The 19,361-nt window shown below is 37.2% G+C and overlaps 5 protein-coding genes across 6 annotated transcripts; 3 read left to right on the top strand and 2 right to left on the bottom strand.

The window, feature by feature from the left end:
• LOC127812916 (uncharacterized) lies at nt 1–561 on the top strand. Its single transcript, XM_052353493.1, has one exon. It carries the CDS (start codon nt 219–221, stop codon nt 420–422), a length of 204 nt encoding a protein of 67 aa, XP_052209453.1. The 5' UTR covers nt 1–218; the 3' UTR covers nt 423–561.
• A 67-nt stretch (nt 562–628) lies between these two features.
• Nucleotides 629–5,506, top strand: LOC127812853 (uncharacterized). Its single transcript, XM_052353377.1, has 3 exons — nt 629–731; nt 1,293–1,865; nt 5,233–5,506. Exons 1-3 carry the CDS (start codon nt 629–631, stop codon nt 5,298–5,300), a joined length of 744 nt encoding a protein of 247 aa, XP_052209337.1. The 3' UTR covers nt 5,301–5,506.
• On the top strand, nt 5,282–13,700 carry LOC127812898 (coatomer subunit beta-1). Of its 2 annotated transcripts, none has more exons than XM_052353450.1 (6): nt 5,282–5,506; nt 5,936–7,996; nt 8,735–9,244; nt 10,823–10,908; nt 12,674–12,882; nt 13,188–13,700. In XM_052353450.1, the coding sequence occupies exons 2-5, from the start codon at nt 5,951–5,953 to the stop codon at nt 12,876–12,878; spliced, it is 2,847 nt and encodes a 948-aa protein (XP_052209410.1). In that variant the 5' UTR covers nt 5,282–5,506; nt 5,936–5,950; the 3' UTR covers nt 12,879–12,882; nt 13,188–13,700. The 2 variants fall into 2 exon arrangements, with proteins under 2 accessions (XP_052209410.1, XP_052209409.1); XM_052353449.1 differs by having other exon boundaries at nt 5,283–5,506; nt 13,201–13,700.
• A 1,016-nt stretch (nt 13,701–14,716) lies between these two features.
• Nucleotides 14,717–17,102, bottom strand: LOC127812913 (uncharacterized). Its single transcript, XM_052353489.1, has 2 exons — nt 16,569–17,102; nt 14,717–15,035 (listed from the first exon to the last, which is right to left on the bottom strand). The coding sequence occupies exons 1-2, from the start codon at nt 16,959–16,961 to the stop codon at nt 14,853–14,855; spliced, it is 576 nt and encodes a 191-aa protein (XP_052209449.1). The 5' UTR covers nt 16,962–17,102; the 3' UTR covers nt 14,717–14,852.
• A 184-nt stretch (nt 17,103–17,286) lies between these two features.
• On the bottom strand, nt 17,287–18,279 carry LOC127812912 (protein OXIDATIVE STRESS 3 LIKE 4). The gene is made up of 2 exons (XM_052353487.1): nt 17,699–18,279; nt 17,287–17,579 (listed from the first exon to the last, which is right to left on the bottom strand). The coding sequence occupies exons 1-2, from the start codon at nt 17,989–17,991 to the stop codon at nt 17,288–17,290; spliced, it is 585 nt and encodes a 194-aa protein (XP_052209447.1). The 5' UTR covers nt 17,992–18,279; the 3' UTR covers nt 17,287.
• Nucleotides 18,280–19,361: the final 1,082 nt, after the last annotated feature.

Here is a 19,361-nt window from a genome sequence, read left to right as displayed (position 1 = left end):
TGTCCACGCAGTCCACGCGGTTCCTTTCCTTGCCTTCCAGGCCCGGCCAGATCCTTCCACGTTCTGTATATAGCTATCCACGCAACCGCACTTCGATCAGGTCAATTCAGCTTTAATTTTCATCCGAATTCATCTCCAATCGATCGATCGATCGCGTATTAGGAGCAGAAGAGCAAGGAGGAGGAGAAGAAGAAAGAAATTGGATAATAAGAGGAGAGATGTGCCTGGTATTCGTGTGCGACGAGGATGAGAGAGTGCTGTCTCGGCAGCCCGCACCGGGGGCTTGCCCGTACTGCGGCGGGATGATTCAAGCTCTGGATGTCGAAAGCCAGTGGAGGTTCTGTTTTCTCCCCCTCTATTTCAAGACCAAGCGCAAGTACTATTGCTCTCTCTGCACTCGCCGTTTGGTCCTCCAATACTGATCGTCGCCCGCCCGACCGATCGACCGACCAAGGTTTATACAGATGTAGGATTTTGTGTATATAAGGGGGGAGAAATATTTCTGTAATATATGTAAGAAACAGTTTTCGTAATCGTAGATCTTTTTCATGCTATCGTTCATTCGTTTCTTCTTGATATAATTATGAGAAGGATGACCAAAAGCTTGTGGCTAATCTGCTGTTCACGGATGGAGCGTTCGGAGAATCTGATGAAATTTGTCGGATCGTTCTTCCAGTTGCCGGAGGCGGAGAGCAACCATATCTTATTCTTGGCTGCTTCTGTTAAATTCAGTTTTCTAACTCTATTAAGGATCGATGTTAATTGATTTTGGTTTAACTTTAATTGTAATCACTTTTACTAGCAAAAAGAAAATTGTAGGAAAGAAACACATGAGATGATTCTTTCCTATTGGTATGTGAATTCTTGCTCACCTTCTTCCTCTAAATAAACTCTTTGACTCCTCTCCCTCTGGAATCTTCAGGATTAGGGTTATTCATATGGACTTCACTCTTGTGATCACTTTGAAGTGGGCATGGGTTCTTAATTAGGACATTTAGATAGAATATGACCAAAAGCATGGCAATGGTTACCCACAGAAACGCCCATTCATATTCTACTGACAAACGAGCAACCTTCAACCCTCCAGTGAATTTATCTAATCTCTATCCAATTCTATATATATTTGGGAAAAATATATAGAACAACCTTGTCCTATTCTCAGAATCTCCTCACAAATACCAGCATACTGGGGCAGATCTACGTGTGAGCTGCTCTGGGCTGAAACCCAGAGCAGCCCACAACCAAAATAAAATTTGTAGAGTAAATTTTTTAATTATTTAGTATTAGCCCAGCCCACCCTAATTTTTTCCAGCCCACCCACTTGCCTGCAAGCCACGCCTTACTCGACCTTTCTTCTCCTTCCTCTCTCGCTCTCGCTCACGGCTCACCCTCGCTGCCTCTCGCTCTCTGCCTCCTCTCTTCTTGTTCGTCCGCTCGTGCTCACCCTCGCTCTCCGTCTCTCTTGCTCTCGCTCGCCCTCGCTCGCTGCCTCTCGCCCTCGCTCTCTGTCGCTTTTGCTCTCGCTCGCCCTCCGGCTCTCGCTGCCTTTCTCTTGCTCTCGCTCGCCCTCGCTCTCCGCCTCTCTTGCTGTCGCTTGCCCTCGTTGCCTCTCGCCCTCGCTCTCTGCCTCTTTTTCTCTCACTCGCTCTCCAGCTCTCGCTGTCTTTCTCTCACGCTTTCCCTCACTGCCTCTCGCCCTCGTTCTCTGCCCGATTGCCTCTCTCTTGCTTTCGCTCGCCCTCGCCCCCACGCTCGCTCTGCTAGTCGGCTTCGCCATCTTGCTCGTTGCCCTGCCTCTGATTCAGGTCTTCGTTTTACCCCCCCCCAAGCTTCCAGATTTGCTTCATTCGAGCCCAGCTACCCAGGTATGTTTTCTATTCTTTCAGTTGTTTGATTCTCTCGATTGATAGCTAAATGTAGATAGTTTTTTTATTTTTCACCCATTTTTTTTTTCTTGTTTATGCTTGGTTTGTTGTTGAAATCACTGCCTTTTTTCAAGTTTTAAGTAAGTAATTTTCTGCTAATTTTGTGTCTGCTTACCTATTTGACTACTACATTTAGTTAGGATCTTAGAAATTGGCTTGGCTGGAAATCTGAAATTTGTTATTGGAAGCCTAAAATTTGTTATTGTGAATCTGTTAATGAATATTTGAATCGACCATACTTTTGCCTTCTCTTGTTTAAACTCTAGAAATACAGTTGTTGTATTAGACTTTCATTTGCCTCAAATTTTGAATTAAATATTTTAATTGTTAGATTATTAAATTGTGTTATTTTTTGTTTGTGTATCCTTAGAATTTAGAATGAAACAATAAGAAAAGAAAAATATTATTATCTTTTTTCAGAAAGAGAGATGATCACACTAGTAAAAATATTTCAATTCATAGTGAGCAAAATCAATTTAACATAAGTTTAATGAATTTTTTGTTTTAAAATTTCGTCGAGCACAAGTTTAATGTTGTACTGATTTTTTGATTACATAAAAATTTTATTACATTAATTTTTTAAATTTCAGCCCCTTAACCTAAATTCCTGGATCCGCCTCTGCCAGCATATATCTATCTCAACCTTGTCTAGTGACTGAGAATAGGACAAGTTGAGATAGCTAACAAATTTATTTGATAACAATATAATAGTGAGATCAAGAAAAAAGAAAAAGAGAGGCTGACTCATGTATTAGTCATAAAGAAAAGTATAAAGAAGGGAAGCGAAGGAGATAAATTCTGACGGGATTTTGTGAGAGAATGAGAAAAGAGGGATGAAGGGAGAAGGACATTTTGTCATTGTTGCTTGAGAAAATTAAAGGAAAAGAGAAGCCAAAAATGGTTGATGTAGGAGAGAGTATGAGGAAGTATTTTAGATTTTTAAAAAATATTTAACTAAAATTAAGAAATAGCTCAAGGGCAAGACCACTAAGCTTAAGCCTAGGGCCCCCGAAAAAAGAGGGGCCCAAAAAAGTTTTTAAAACCTGCCTTGCCTGTTATTATAAAGGTGGCTGTCCTTCAAAATTTATTTATTTTTAATTGATAATTGAAAAGGAAGAGTGATAAATAATTATAAAAAATTTAAAATAAAATAATTTTTTATTACTTTTTAAAGGACCCCTAAATTAATAATGACCTAAGGTCTCCAACTTGTTGGTCTCCAACTTGTTGAGCCCTGTGAAGCACGAAAAGCGCTGTTTCGGCGTTTTCGAACTGTTTTCCGTTTCGAAAACACGAAAAACGGCCCGAAACATTTTTTGGGTCGTTTGTGTAATTTTTAAAAAATTTCGGGCCGTTTTAAAATTTAAAAAACATAACTGGAAACGCGTTTTCAGCCGCCCAGCAAGATTGCACGTAGACAGCAACTTCCTCCTTTCTTTTTCCCTCTTTTCTTCTTCTTCCAGCAATTTCACACAGCAGTTTCCTCCTTCCTTTTTCCCTCTTTTCTTTTTTTTCTTTTTTCAGCAATTTCTTCTCCTTCTTCTCCAGCGATTTCTTCTCTTGCTTTCTCCTTTTTTTTCCCCATATTTTCTTCTTCTCCTTCTTCTTCTTTCCTTAACAGTGTGTGCAACATACATTTCCTAATAGTATCTGCAACGAAGATATATATATATATATATATACATATGTGAAGCTAACAATATATATATATTTCTAATACATTATTAAATTTATGTTTGAATATTTTTTTATATTAAAAATTATATTTATAAAAAAATCCTTATATTTTTAAAATTTATAGTTTATCCCGCGTTTCTATTTCCTACTTTTTTTTTAAAAATGCCATTTTTGCGTTTTCGTTCCCTACCGGAAACGTCTCCCGTTTCCGTTTTCGTGCAACCTAGGTTGAGTCGACCGTGAATGAAACAAAAATTTGTAAATTTAAAAAAATTATTATAATTTTCAACCTTAAAGTATAACTTGTTTAAAATCTAAAACGCAATTGGACAATGAGTTTATACAAAGAGTTGAATTAAGTTTCATGTTAAATGTAATAAATATTATATTTGGTAAATTACATGTTTTTCAATTTAACACATTTTAGGCAGAATTTAAATTAATTTTGAATATTTTAATATATTAAATAAATTTAAATATTTTATCAAATAACTATAATAAAAAGGGACTGGACTCAACTAATTTGTAAAAAAAAGTTATTTAAATAATATTTTATTTATATATAAATTTGATAAATTACTTTTACGAACTTGTTGTGACATGGATACAATAATAAATTTGTAAAATAGAAACGTCGTCTTCAACCTGCTTGAGCCTGTAAAAATAAGAAAACAGTCAAAGAACGCGGGGAGGTCCCTGCGCAAACACTCTGACGCTACAATTAGATATTGAATATAATAAAAGAAACGACATTAAAATAGTATCAAAAACCTTATCCCTCCCTTCTAGAACTGCATAATTGCCTATTTATAGAGAAATATAGAATGATTTAAACTTTAACAGAATTATAGATAATGCTTATCTTGATAGATGATATTTATCTTATCCTTTTTATGGATAGAATTTTTGAAGGATAGTGCTTATCCAAATATTTCATGACCATTTTAGAATTTAGAATTCGTTATGGATAATTATCTATCTTCTTTTTAAAATATTTAAAAGGATTTTTAAATGTCAGACTTATTGTATTTGCGCGTTTTGTATAGGACTCCCCGCATATGAGAAATTTATGCCTTTTAGTCTAAAAAGACATTTTGGGCTTACTTGACCCTTTAATGGGTTTTTACCTATGACACAACAAAACTGATATGAGATATATAAATTTATAATTAAAAGTGAATGAATTGACTAAATTGTTTAAATTAAATATATATCAAAAATTGAACCGAATCAATTAAATAGATTCTCAAATTGAGCAAATTAAAAAATTTAAAAAATCAAATAAGCCTAATTGATTAAAAAAATAAAAAATAAAAATAACAAAATACAAAATACAAAAATAACATCGTTTTTAACATTTCAATTAATTAAGTTATTTTATTTTTTTAATATAAAAATTAAATTAAATTAAAATAATTAAAATTACCAAACTTAAAAATAAATTGAATCGAAAGCTCATCCCTATTTATAATAATTTTATTTAAAATTCATAACTAAATTATTTAAAATTAACAATAAATTTATTTACTATTATTAAAAACTATTATAAATTTATTAGTTTGTGTATATCAAAATTTTTTCCCCTTATTTTTGCACTAAAACAAACCAAAATTAAACGTTATGATTTCAGTCGGTTTATATTCGGCCGAGATCGAGAAAAAGGGGTTAAAGGAGCAGAGGTCGGAGAAACGGGATTAGGGCCATCACAACAGTTCTCCACATCCAGCGGCATTACGCAGTGAAGTCTCTGTGCCTCACTTCGGTTTGCTCCCCCCAAGCATATACAACCTCTCTGCGGTCTGCCAGTGGCTTTCAGATCTGAGATAAATCGGTCTCTGTGACTGTTTTCTGCACGCTTCGAGGATCTGAGAAGGTTATCGAAGTGAACTTGTGCATCTCATCCGGTAAGCTTTGCTGCAATCTCTCTCGTATACCGTCTCAATCACTTCAGTCTTTTTCCTCTTTGATAAATTAGGATCCTGCAGGATCCCTTCGTTATTGGGTTTCTGAGAACAACGGAGTAATCAGGGAAATTGGCTTGTGTTTTGCTGATCTTATTTCACGGGAAAATTGAGCGATTCTTAACGACTAGGGCTAATTGTAAATCCTTCGATAGGTTGATTGGAACTTCTTCTACCTCATAACCTATGTACTTTCAAGCTTTTTTCTAGGCTTAATTGGTTAAAATCCCGATGCGTCTTAATTTTAATTTGTTCAGCAACTGAATATAGGATCAGTAATTTTTTCATGTTGTTACGTACTCGAGTTGTCAGATCTAGGTTTTGCTAGTCCAATTTCTGGATCTAACGCGAGAAGTTGGTTTGTGGTCTCAGAAAACACGAAGAGGCATGGAGAAATCTTGTTCCCTGCTTGTTCACTTTGACAAAGGAACGCCCGCCATTGCAAATGAGATCAAGGAAGCGCTTGAAGGGAATGACGTTCCCGCCAAGGTTGATGCCATGAAGAAAGCAATCATGCTTCTGTTGAACGGGGAAACCCTGCCTCAACTTTTCATCACTATAGTAAGATATGTTTTGCCTTCTGAGGACCACACAATTCAAAAGTTGTTACTTCTTTACTTGGAGATCATTGATAAAACTGATGGAAAAGGACGGGTATTACCAGAAATGATCTTGATATGCCAAAATTTGAGGAACAATCTTCAGCACCCAAACGAGTACATTCGTGGTGTAACATTGAGGTTTCTCTGTCGGTTGAATGAGGTAGAGATTGTTGAGCCTTTGATACCTTCTGTTTTGGCAAACTTAGAGCATCGCCACCCTTTTATTAGAAGGAATGCCATTCTTGCAGTGATGTCAATTTATAAGCTTCCACAAGGTGAGCATCTCTTGGCTGATGCACCAGAGATGATTGAGAAGGTTCTTTTGTCAGAGCAGGATCAATCAGCCAAGAGGAATGCTTTCCTCATGCTTTTTAATTGTTCTCAGGATCGGGCTATTAATTACCTTTTGACCCACGTTGATAGAGTGTCTGAATGGGGTGAGTTGCTTCAAATGGTTGTATTAGAGTTGATCCGTAAAGTATGTAGAACAAATAAGGGAGAAAAAGGAAGGTACATAAAGATCATTATATCTCTGTTGAATGCCCCTTCAAGTGCAGTTATTTATGAGTGTGCCAGCACTCTTGTTTCTTTATCATCTGCCCCTACAGCTATTAGAGCTGCAGCTAATACTTACTGTCAGCTTCTACTTTCTCAAAGTGACAACAATGTTAAGCTTATTGTGCTTGATCGCCTTAATGAACTTAAATCTGCTCATAGAGAGATTATGGTTGATCTTATAATGGATGTGCTTAGGGCACTTTCAAGCCCAAACATTGACATCAGGAGAAAAACACTTGACATAATTCTTGAATTGATCACTCCCCAAAGTGTCAACGAGGTTGTTCTTACTTTGAAGAAGGAAGTTGTTAAGACTCAAAGTGGGGAGCTAGAGAAGAATGCGGAATTCAGGCAAATGCTTATTCAAGCTATTCATTCTTGTGCAATCAAGTTCCCTGAAGTTGCAGGCACTGTGGTTCATTTGTTGATGGATTTTTTGGGAGACAGCAACATTGCTTCAGCTATGGATGTTGTTGTCTTTGTACGGGAGATAATAGAAACCAACCCAAAATTAAGGGTTTCTATTGTAACAAGGTTGCTGGATATTTTCTATCAGATCCGTGCAGCACGGGTCTGCTCCTGTGCTCTTTGGATCATTGGAGAGTACTGTCTGTCTCTTTCAGAAGTTGAGAGTGGTATTGCAACCATCAAACAGTGCCTTGGAGACTTACCCTTTTACTCGGCCACAGAAGAAGAGGAAAGTAATGACTCTTCTAAGAAGTCTCAGCAAGTTAATGCCATAACTGTTTCCTCTAGAAGGCCTGCAATTCTTGCTGATGGGACTTATGCTACTCAGAGTGCTGCATCTGAAACTGCCCTCTCCCCACCTACTATTGTGCAAGGATCCTTGGCTTCTGGGAATTTGCGATCCCTTCTTCTCACTGGTGACTTTTTCCTTGGGGCTGTTGTGGCCTGCACACTGACAAAACTTGTCTTAAGACTGGAGGAGGTTCAACCATCAAAAGTTGAAGTGAACAAAGTGTTGACCCAGGCATTACTGATTATGGTTTCTATGTTACAACTAGGACAATCTTCCGCCCTTTCGCATCCAATTGATAATGATTCCAATGATAGGATTGTCCTTTGCATAAGATTGTTGTGCAACACTGGAGATGAAGTCAGGAAGATATGGCTGCAGTCTTGCCGTGAGAGTTTTGTGAAAATGCTGTCAGATAAACTGTTAAGAGAAACAGAGGAAATTAAAGCTAAAGCTCAGATTTCTCATGCACAACCAGATGATCTCATTGACTTCTACCATTTGAAGAGTAGGCGGGTAAGAAACTCTGCAGTCAACTGTCAAAAGTCTTGATGAGTTAATTTTATGCTTTTACCATTTTGTAGAAGGATTATTGATCTTCGTCTTTCATTTATGCTGTCCGTATTACTTTGAATCCTGATTAACATGAAACTGTTTTCTTTGTTAACTCTTACACAATATCTTCAACTTATTCTGTAAGAGGGATATAATGTTGTCTTTTTGTACACACTTGATGTTTGCTGTTCATGTCATTCTTTTATATGAATTTGTTCTGAAGAAAGTTGGCTCATTAATTAGTTGTTCTGATTCTTCTGAAGAAACTTTTTCATGTATGCTTTTATGTCTTTACTCTTAATACTTTCTTAAGTCTTCTGGCACTGGAGCTGCATGCTTTGTTTACAGATGATATGAGGGTAAATTTTGAACCCCCCCGGGGCGGGGGTTTTAGTTACCTTGTCCCCACTAGGGAGATATTTGTTGCTATTCAATCATTTTCATGCTCATAGTCCAAATTAAGGAATTTTATGGTTGACCTTCAACAAAGATTTTGTTACATCTCTTTCTATTCAAGGGGACTGCAGATGGTTGTGTTTTTGTTTTTGATATTGTCTCGTTGTACCGTGTTTTTGTTTCTAGTTTTGTCTGGTTGTGCTGTGCTTTTATAGATTTATTAAGGTCTGATTCTAGGTTTGCTTTGACTTAATTTTATCTGTCTCATGTGTTTGGTATCTCTTAACTCCATTTACTTTCCAGGGTATGAGCCAGCTTGAGTTGGAAGATGAGGTCCAAGATGATTTAAAACGTGCTACTGGAGAATTCGTCAAGGACAGAGATGATGCAAATAAGCTAAATCGTATTCTTCAACTCACTGGATTTAGTGACCCAGTCTATGCTGAAGCTTATGTCACAGTTCATCATTATGATATTGTCCTTGATGTTACTGTAATTAATCGAACTAAGGAGACCCTACAGAATTTATGTTTGGAATTGGCAACTATGGGTGATCTTAAACTTGTTGATCGTCCACAAAACTATACATTGGCTCCTGAATCAAGCAAGCAGATAAAGGCTAACATTAAGGTGTCCTCAACTGAGACTGGAGTTATTTTTGGGAACATTGTCTTTGAAACTTCAAATGTGCTTGAGCGGACAGTTATTGTGCTGAATGATATCCACATTGACATCATGGATTACATCTCTCCTGCAGTTTGCAATGATGCAGCTTTCAGAACAATGTGGGCCGAGTTTGAGTGGGAAAACAAGGTACCTATACTTTTTCTTTCTTGAATAATTTTATTCCCATGTTTTCAAACTAATTGGTCTTAGATCGATAGTTTGAAACTTTTTTAAGTTGAAATACACAGGGTTTGTCTAATGTGGCTAAAAGGCCATCGCAGCTGAGTGATTGGAAATGATTTGAGGTCACAGGGCTAACTCTGGATGAGTTTCCGACTTAATAAAGTGAAAATGCATGATATATAAAGTGTGATGTAATTCAATTTGATACTGGGGAACTTCTTTATTGGTATTAATACTTTAAGTAATTCAGTAATTGCCGTTTTGCTCCATGCTTTTTTACTTGGGTGGTTCCCCCTTGGCACCTTTTTTAGTTTTAATTTTTCTTCACTTGTCAACATGATGAAACTTGATCTAGTAATTCCTTAATATATACAAATCATTACAGTGTTTTGCATGTGCATGTTGAATGTGGTTGCCGGTGCTGGCTGTTATTTTCCCAAATGTTTCTTAGCTATCTTTAGATTCTTGATCTTTTGCCCCTTTGTAGCTCCTGCAACTGATGGGAACTGGTTTGAGTATCTGATATTCTGATATATATATATATATGTATGTATACATACATATATTGATAGATTAACAAATGCTGCCGTAGTTTGATTGTGAGGGACTGGTAAAACTGTAAAAGAAGCTACTTTGTTCTTATTCCATTTTCCTGAACCAGCCCCATTTAGGGTAACTGACAAGGCCAGTCCCTCAAAATACTATTTGATGCTGTTGTCAGATCATCATGGTGGGCATACGGTCAATCACAAATTTTCCTGAAGTTGCATCTTCATTAGATGAGACAAAGTTTGAGAACCTGAATATTGTTCATTACCAAACAATGCAGACATCAAGTGTTAGGATTATGTCATTTGTGAACAAAATAGATAAATGGACCGGTTAATGAAAAAGTCACCAATCTGTAAGCAGCTCTCTTGCTTAGCAAGCTGACTTAATGGATTAAAAATATCTGATGCTATTTGCTTATCAGGAAAAGGGAAAAAAAGAAAGAAAATCTGATCACTTGTTGAAGAATCCTATTAATGAGAATAGGTTCTATATTATTGGACACAACCTGGTCCAAATGCCTTTAGACTAACTGTATTTGGGCAATTTATGTTATGTTAACTGATGATTACATCTGCTGTCAGGTTATGTTGGCTGGTCATGTGACCATGATTTTGGATATTTTTATGACATGCAATGTCTTTCTTGATTGCAAATTGAGTTTCTGAGAAACAACAACATAAGGGCTTCATTGTAATAGAAGTTTCAACACTATTTTTGCTGCCTTCATCTGGAAGCAGTATATATGCTCTCTCTTTAGACTTGAGTTCCAGTGAAGTAGTTCTTTTCTGGTTTTCTTTTATTGTTTTGGTTTAATTTCAGCTGTCCTTATTTTTCTTAAATTGTAGGGGATATTTTTTTCATTGAAGACCTCTAACTATATGTCATCTTGCTGGTATCTAATTGAGGGGATATTTTTTTCATTGAAGACCTCTAACTATATGTCATCTTGCTGGTATCTAATTGAAGGTCTGTTAATCTTCCACATTGCAGGTTGCTGTCAACACTGTAATTCAAGATGAGAAACAATTCCTTGACCACATTATCAAATCAACCAACATGAAGTGCCTCACTGCACCGTAAGTATTCTCCAATTTTGGATAAAACTTGTTTGAATATATTTTGTCTGATAAAATACACTTGGATGAGCATTTACTCTGCTGCTGATAAAGGTGTTGCTGTTTGAAGTTTATGAAATTCTCATACTATTTTTGGCAAATTTATCTTTCCCTGCAATGAAGAAATTGATCTTCAAGGTGTCAATTACTGTATTGCTGAGCAATTTAAATAATTGACCTGCTAGAATATTTTATGGAAAAAGGTGCAGAGGAAATTGACTTAAGCTCCTCCATTTTGCAAGTGTGATCCTGTACACACAGTGCTTAAGGTTTATCATCTTCTCAAATAATTGGCATCTAAAATATACATAGATTATAGCTTCTTGGTTCTTTGGAATAAAAAACTAATGTGATCTAGAAGGACTATTTTATGGAAACGGAATGGCAAATTGGCTTAAAACCTCCATTGTCCAAGGCTGACCTTTGCGCACAATGGTCTAGATGACCAAATTTTCTAACCTGATTGACACATAAAATAGCAATAGATTTCTGCATTTTGAATATTAAACTAATATGTTCATCAAGATTTATAAAATCCCTTCTTGGAGTCCATTTAGTGGTATGCCGATCACCCTAAGTTATTGGTTTGGTCCAATGTTCTACCTTCACAAGTCGAGGGAACTCCCCACTTAATATATGATACTTTTTGTTAAATTGAATTCTATTGGCAAAGTGCGAAATATGCTAGAAAGATTAGCCTTTAACATGAAGCTCTCTCAGGGGACACCACAGTGTCTCTGAGGCTGTTGTGTTCCTTTAGTAAAGAGATTCCAAATTTGATTCCCATTAGTTACCCATAAAAGGAGCGGGGGATCTTTAGAATAAGCAAAATGCAATTTATCAGGAAAAGTAAAATTAAGATGATCATCATGGTCAACAACCATGAGCTTCTAAAATTAACTATTGATTGTTTGAGCATTTGGTACCTTCCAGTCACGGCAATGTTTTCTGATATATTCTGTCATGAGCTTAGAGTTCATCTAATGTGAACTGGCAACCTGAAATATCTGTCAAGTAATGCTCTAGTTTCAATTGACCAAGTAATCTAATGCATGGTTTCCAATCTGGAGGACAGTACAATGTGAGACTTTGTACTAGCATAAAGGATCTCCATGAAGAGGATGAATAATTTGTTAGGCATGCATGGGTATAGAAATTGGTCTCGCCCATTCAGAGTGGGGGAAAGGAAGTCTTGAGGGTAGAATGGGTCTCAGTTCCATTGCAATATTTTCCTCCTCCTGCAATATTTCACTGATAAAGGATGTATACTCTTCACCTGTCACGGTTGAAATGGTTGATGTGAGATGATCTGTTGTGCTATTTCAGTAATTTAAATGCTGATAAGTTGGAAAAGGGTAAAATACATCATCTATTTTATAGTAACCTGGTAGAGATTCCTCCTCTGTCCTTTTGGGGTCAATAACTATCTGGACCATAGAAAGGAAAGGAATGAAGACAATTCTGGATATATGCCCAGAATGATCAGATTTCACTTAAGTCACTATTTGGAGTTCTTTCAGTATTTTTAGCCTATTTTGACTCAGGACTGATGAGCTTTTGGTAGGTCAAAGTCCTTAGAAGCATCTTTGTTATTTTGCAGCATTCAGTAACTATATGGTATTTTTAGCCTATATGGTTGTATGTGGGTTCTTTTGTCGTAATTCCTTCCAATGTACATCGGCATGTATGCAGTACTTCATGTTCTTGTTGGTTGGTTATGTTGCAGGTCGGCACTGGATGGTGAGTGTGGCTTCTTGGCTGCTAATTTGTATGCAAAGAGCGTGTTTGGAGAGGATGCTCTAGTAAATGTTAGCATCGAGAAACAAGCAGACGGAAAGCTTGGTGGGTATATTAGGATAAGGAGCAAGACTCAGGGGATAGCTCTTAGCTTGGGGGACAAGATCACTCTCAAGCAGAAGGGAGGCAGTTGATCTGGTAATCATTAGCTTTTCCATCTTATCATCTCTGCTTGTGGTGCTTGATACCTGCAAAATGACCCCAATGATTGTCCTTCTTACACCAAGAAAGGGCAGAAAGTTGATTATGGTGAAGGGGGAGGTTCCCTTTAACACAATAGGAAGAAAAGGTCCCAACCGTTTTAAGTACATACATTTGTGTCCCAACTCTTTTAGCTTTCCCGAAATTGTTTTTCTCAGTCACTAGATTATCACCGGGCAACTTGAGATGTACTTTTGGTTTTTACTTCCAGTTTTCTTAAATTTTAATTTGTTCTTTGTAAGCCATGGATTGCAGGTTCTTGCACCTAAATGGGAAACTTATATTGAAAGCTCTAGCAGCTGCAATCATGCTTTTAGGAGACAATGTTGCATGCTCTCTTCTGTCTGAATCTCCAGGTTGGATGTTCAAAAGAGATAATTTTATCAACTGGGGGAGATTTTTGATAGGAAGCTTCCACAGGAATAACCTGCTCTGTTAAATTGGCTTGTCTTGAAGAGGAGTTTTTCTTGGCTCAATCTTATGTTTGTAGTTCACATTAGCTCATTTGTCGGATGGGATTTAAGGTCCGGTTTTACACCCATCTTTTGAGGAGTGAATTTATATCGGTGCTGGTGTCCTGTCTCTTTTGTTGATACGACAATTATTCTTGATGTATACTGTATTTCCTCTCTCTCTCTCTCTCTCTCTCTATATATATATATATATATATATACATGGCAAAGTGGCGGCAGCCACTGTGGGTGTATTTACGATTTTTTGCTGCTTACTAGATTTAATTGGCAAAATTGACTTCATCTTGCTCCGAGTGGTTGGTTACATGATTCTTACCGTTGCTTGTTAATTGATTATAGAACTCTTTTTTTTTTCTTTATCCTGTAATCGCTTTTTCTCAAGGAAAATGCAGTCTTCAGATGTGACTTCCATTTATGTGGATGGTTCCATGCAAGTACCAAACTAGGTAATAGGTGTTGCTATTTAAGGTAGTTTTATCTAAAAATAATTTTATTTTTTTACTTTTGTTTTTGGCTTCATAAAAAACCAGCTTTTGTTGTTAGTAAAAAATGCCTCAACACCACAAAAAAGATGCAAACGTATATTTATTAAAAAAAAATGTGTTTTTGATTTCTATTCTCAAAGCCAAAACGGCAGGCAAATTAATTTAGGGCTGATCTTCTTATGGGCTTCAGTTGAAGAGGAGCAATTACCAAATTGTTTTCAGTTTCGGCCAAAATTTACCAGTGTGTGAACACCTATGGTCTAGTAGCAGTGTACGAGACTACTCATCTTGTAAAAATATGTCAAATGTCAGCAGTGTAGAGACTACTCATTTTGAAAATTGTTCTCAATGTATGACACTAACTCATTTGGTAAAAATACGTAAAACGTTATATTTATATGCAACAATTTCCTTACTTTTCCAGAAAGAGAGCCTCAACCAATTGCACTGCAGATTGGATCAAAAGCAAAAGCTACACACTTTTTTGGATCATGTACTAGGCATGGACAGGTCAGATCCAAACTCTGAACATTATACAAATACACTAAATAGGAAACTTTGGATGCCAAAGATTAGCTTATGAACCATCTTCTCTTCACCTCCAAGCACAAATTGCTATATTTATCTATGGTTATATATTCTATAAAAGCCACTACATTCTATGTGATGTTTAAAAGCTTCCCACAACGTTTTCTTTAGTATTCCTCCGCCTCTTTTGCCATAAACTTGCTCCATTTCATGCACTGAGTCTCAAAAGTACATCTATAGGTCCATCATGAAGAACAAATAGTATAATCATTTTGAAAATGCATATACAAAATATTGCCTCACTTTATTAAAATTTATTTATTTTCTGATAATTTTAGAAAGATTAAAATGTGTCTTCGCTTTATAGCTCAAACATAATTTGGTGTCAACAACATTCTGCGGTTGAAGCTTAAGAATCCCATCACTTACAAAGTTTCAGCCTTTTGAAATATGACGATACCATGGATTTAGGGTATGGTTTTGTTGCAAGACACGTGGGAATGTTCTCAGGCTGTTCAATCCATAGCTTATGAGCAATGCCACCGGCTGTGAGCTTTTCTGACAAGTTCAGCATCTGTGTTTCTCCCTTGACTTCAAGAGTAACCTACATAATCCAGACAAAGATGTCTGTCAGCAAGTTCTTGGCCATCACTTTTAACATGTACTGGATGGATCAATATTAGCAACAAGAGCAGAAATCACAAAGTTCCGGAGTTAGAAAAGTTAGCTTCACCAAAAACAGTAATAGATCAGATGAAATCTCCAAACGCCTATTTGGTTTCATGGATGCACTCCATCCAGTGACATGAAATTCCAACTTCAAAGAGAATCCACAAATGTGTGTATGACAATCGGTAAAATTCACCAGATTAGAAACACACTGGTACAAGGACAATACTCTATTTGTTTGTTTTAGATTTAACAAAAGTACAACTCAACCTCCTTTCCATAGACTGCATGTACTTTATGCTGACTAAAACGGCTATGTCCATGCTGGAAATTTTGGTCATGGTATAATATCAAAATATACGTTCTTTAGTTGACATCCGCATTTCAGTAAACATGAGCTGAGCTATACGCAGACTTAACAAGTACTTTGTGCAGGAATGTATACAGGTGTAATGGACAGAAGAATGTTGATAGATAACTTTATTAGGTCAATAAAGCATCCACGTGCTTTACGGGCAAGGTGCAAGGCAAGACCTGGGCGAGACTCATTCTGCACACAAGGATCCTTGACACTAGTTTAACACTTTGATTGGAAAAAGAAAAAGAAGCACCAACATGCCACAGTAAATTGTCCAACCAACAGCATTGTGTTCCAAGCAAATACTAATACGTGATATGGAGTCACAGACACATAAATTTCATAAAGATCCAGGTTGTAACAAAACAATTTACTCCATGTCCAAAATAGTTTTACGAATTTGACAGTCAGTGACCCATAATATCACTAACAAAGATTGAGCACATTTTTGCAACCTACCTACTCTTTTGAGTTCTTGAATTGGACAAATTGTGTTTGTCTTGACTTAGATATGCTTCAAGATATACGACACAAACTTGAATGCATTTCAGGCTCATTAAATTAGGCTTGAAAGATGAAGAATTCAACCACAAACACATTTTAAAAACCATTTAAACAACAAGCTAAGCTTCTCAACCTAGTTAAACGATGAAGCCAAGCTTGGGCAACCGATGGGCAGCTCGACCCGCCTCATTTACAGGCGTAGAGGAATGTATAAAATGTTCTAAGTACCACAAAAGCAACTTTTGCTTCTAAATTTATCGGGCGACAGATGACTCCTAGTCTCCACAGAATTAGCGCAACACAATCAAATTCACATGCATATGGATTTAATTCAAGTGCATTATATGACATTAAAACTTCTTTTGCATAAAAAACGACGAACTCCAAATCAGAAACTACAAGGAAATAAAATATCAGTGAGTGTGACTGATTCCAATAAATGAAGTATGCAACGTCGACAATTCAGAAATTGTAAAGGCTTAAATTTTAAGCTAAAACAAAATAGAAAATCTGAACAAAATCGAATAAGAGGAAAATGAAAGGAAGAGAAATTTCAGGAAAAAAACGAAAGAAAAAAGAAGAAATGGAATGGAGTGCTTGGCTTGCCTTGTGCATGGAGTCGAGATTGGAGGTGCCACAGTAATGGAGGGTGTGAGGATCGTCCTTGTGGGACCAAATGGCGGCCACCGACGCATGGCAGCCCTGCGTGACCACGCTACCCATCGGCCACGTGTCGATCAGGTCTCGGCGTAGCACCACGTACTGCACCACCACGTCGTCCGGAGGAGCGGCGGCCTCTGTCGCGGCCGTCGTCCTAGAGGAAGCCATCCGATCCGGAGCCCTGCTGATTTCACCGGTGAAGTCAAGCGAAGCCCTAATCCTAGACCACCTAGCGGCAGTCCAAGCCCAGGCCCAACAACACCTCTTATTACCATTAGGAATAGAGCTGAGTGAGCTAATCGGCGTACCAATCCATCGAGCCGACACTCTTCCCGCCATTCCCCTAACAATATCAACTTCCTCCGGTCTCTCTCTCTATATATATACCACGACTCAAATGTCACTTTTACCCCTGTGTCTCATTTTGCTTTATTTTTTTATATTATTATTTTACAAGCAAAGTAAAATATTTTTTGGGGTAAGTAAGAAGAAAATTATTGCTTGGGTGGGTAAAGAAATAAAGAATAAAAGCTTTCTTTCCCAATAAAAAGTTATTTTTCTATTTTCTTTTGAGGGCTTATTGGTCTTTACGCCCAGGCCCAGCCTTACGGGTGCGGCCCACCCAATTGGGCCGAATTCACCGATCAGGTTATGGCGGAGCCGCTTTACTTCCTCGGATCTGTAAGAGAGAACGACCTCCGTTTCTTCTTCTTCCTCTTCTTCCTCTTGCTCTTGCTTCTGTTGGCGTGATGTTCATGTTCTTCGTCGTCGCCTTCTGAGTTGAGAAACAGAAGAGGAATGGGCATCTTCTTCCTCGAGTACAATTTGGATGCTATCATCGTCCTCCGCTTCTTGTTCCATGGATTCTCTGGCTTCTCAATGTCTTTCACCGATCTCACCTCCGACAAGTTCGCAAACGACTTCGATTTCCCCGACAAGTTACTCGACAAACCTCTCCTGTTCGCGCAAAACAATTCATTCCAGGAACAAATCCATCAGTCCGCAAAATTCAATTTCTATCGTAAATAAACTAGTATTATTATGATCGCGAGATGATGATGATGAAGGATACTGACTTCATCGGAAGAGAGTCTTCCAAGGAGGCCAAAGAGCCGAAACTCCCGTTCTGAAATTTGCTCTCCGCTTCCCCTTCGACTTCCTCCTCCTCATCGGTGTCGTCCGGCACTCCTATGGACGAGCTCTCCGATGAAGGCTCAGGATTCACCGTGACAATGGAGCCGCCCGCGCCGATCACAGCGAAAATTCCACCGTCGTTCAGCCTCGATCTGGAGTCCTGTTCATCCTGAGCCCCGTCCCTAACGAAGGCCGGAGGCGTAGAGGCAACGTCACAGCCGCACGTTACGGACATGAAATCCGAATGAACCGATCTTCTCCTACGCTCCGGTCACCAGAGCGGTCTTCTTGTCATCAATTGGTGGCAATGATTGTGAAGTACATAAAGCAAAGCGATTAAGTGGCCGATGCAGATGTGAGAGAGAGAGAGAGAGAGAGAGTGTAGAAATAGCAGAGGGCGGAAAATTAACGTCCGGCGGCGGCCAGATCGCCAGAGGGAAGACGACGGAGGATTCGACACGTTTGCGGAGGGCGGGGTTCGTGGCAACGACAGTGACCAGAAAATTAAAAAGAAAATATATCCTTAATTTAGCTTTTAGGGCCAATTTACTGTCGACACCTCTTATCTTTAGCCTAATTAACAACCATCTTTTTTTTATTTAAATATTAGTTGGTTAAATTATATTATTAATTTCTAAATTTTATAATTCATAATAATTTGTCATTATATATTCTTTTTGTTATAAATTAAAATTTATATTAATATACATCATATTATATTTTGTTAACACAATTTAATAAAAAATTAAAAATAAATTGAATTGTAAAAAAGTTAAAATTTAGTGGTTATAATAACAAAAATTAAAATATAATAATTTAATTTATTATAAAATATAAAATTTAGAGACTAAATAATATGAAAACGATAGCAATATTTTCTCTATTAAGCAAGGGTTAAATAGAAAGATCAAACTATTATTAAAAATTTTGAGTGGTTATCAAATGACAAATTTATTCTTGTATAAATAATTAGTTACGAAATAATTTATCTTGATAAACCATTTCATGCCCCGACTCTAAAAAAATAAGAAAAGGGTAAATCATTATAAAAAAAAAAATATTTATCGAGAGCAATACAAAAATGAGAATGTTACATTGATAGTAAAACATGACCTTGAGAAAGAGTGGTGAATTACTATCAACAACAAAAAAAAAATCACATCACACAATTAATGTTTCACGTTACATTTAATTAACTTGACTAATGTGCGTAACTATTGTTGTTTCAGACTTTTTGGTCTCACCCATCACTCGGATTATGGGCTGAGTCCAAGAACAAAAGAGCTGAATATGGGCTTCTAAATTAGGGAGCCCATATTATCAGATACTTTGGGCCTTTGAATCTGCTATGAGCCTAGTTGCCCTAATTTCTTTGACAATGCCCATTAACTTGTATCATGTGGGATTGGGATCCATCTTGTCACAAAATGGATAGAACGTAGATCCTGTCCTGTTAAATGCTGATCTGATGCATTGAATAATTCTTCCACTCACATGTAGAAAGTGGAGCAGTTGTAGTTCCTAATATTTAAGATTTAATTGTTATTATCTCATATTTTTTTATTTATGATTTAATGGATAAAATTGAGGCCACCGTCTCAATAC

This window comes from Diospyros lotus, chromosome 11 (genome assembly GCF_014633365.1).
Source record: "Diospyros lotus cultivar Yz01 chromosome 11, ASM1463336v1, whole genome shotgun sequence".
Taxonomy (NCBI): domain Eukaryota; kingdom Viridiplantae; phylum Streptophyta; class Magnoliopsida; order Ericales; family Ebenaceae; genus Diospyros; species Diospyros lotus.
The sequence above is the reverse complement of the archived record's forward strand: the minus strand, read 5'-3'. Positions and strand labels throughout refer to the sequence as shown.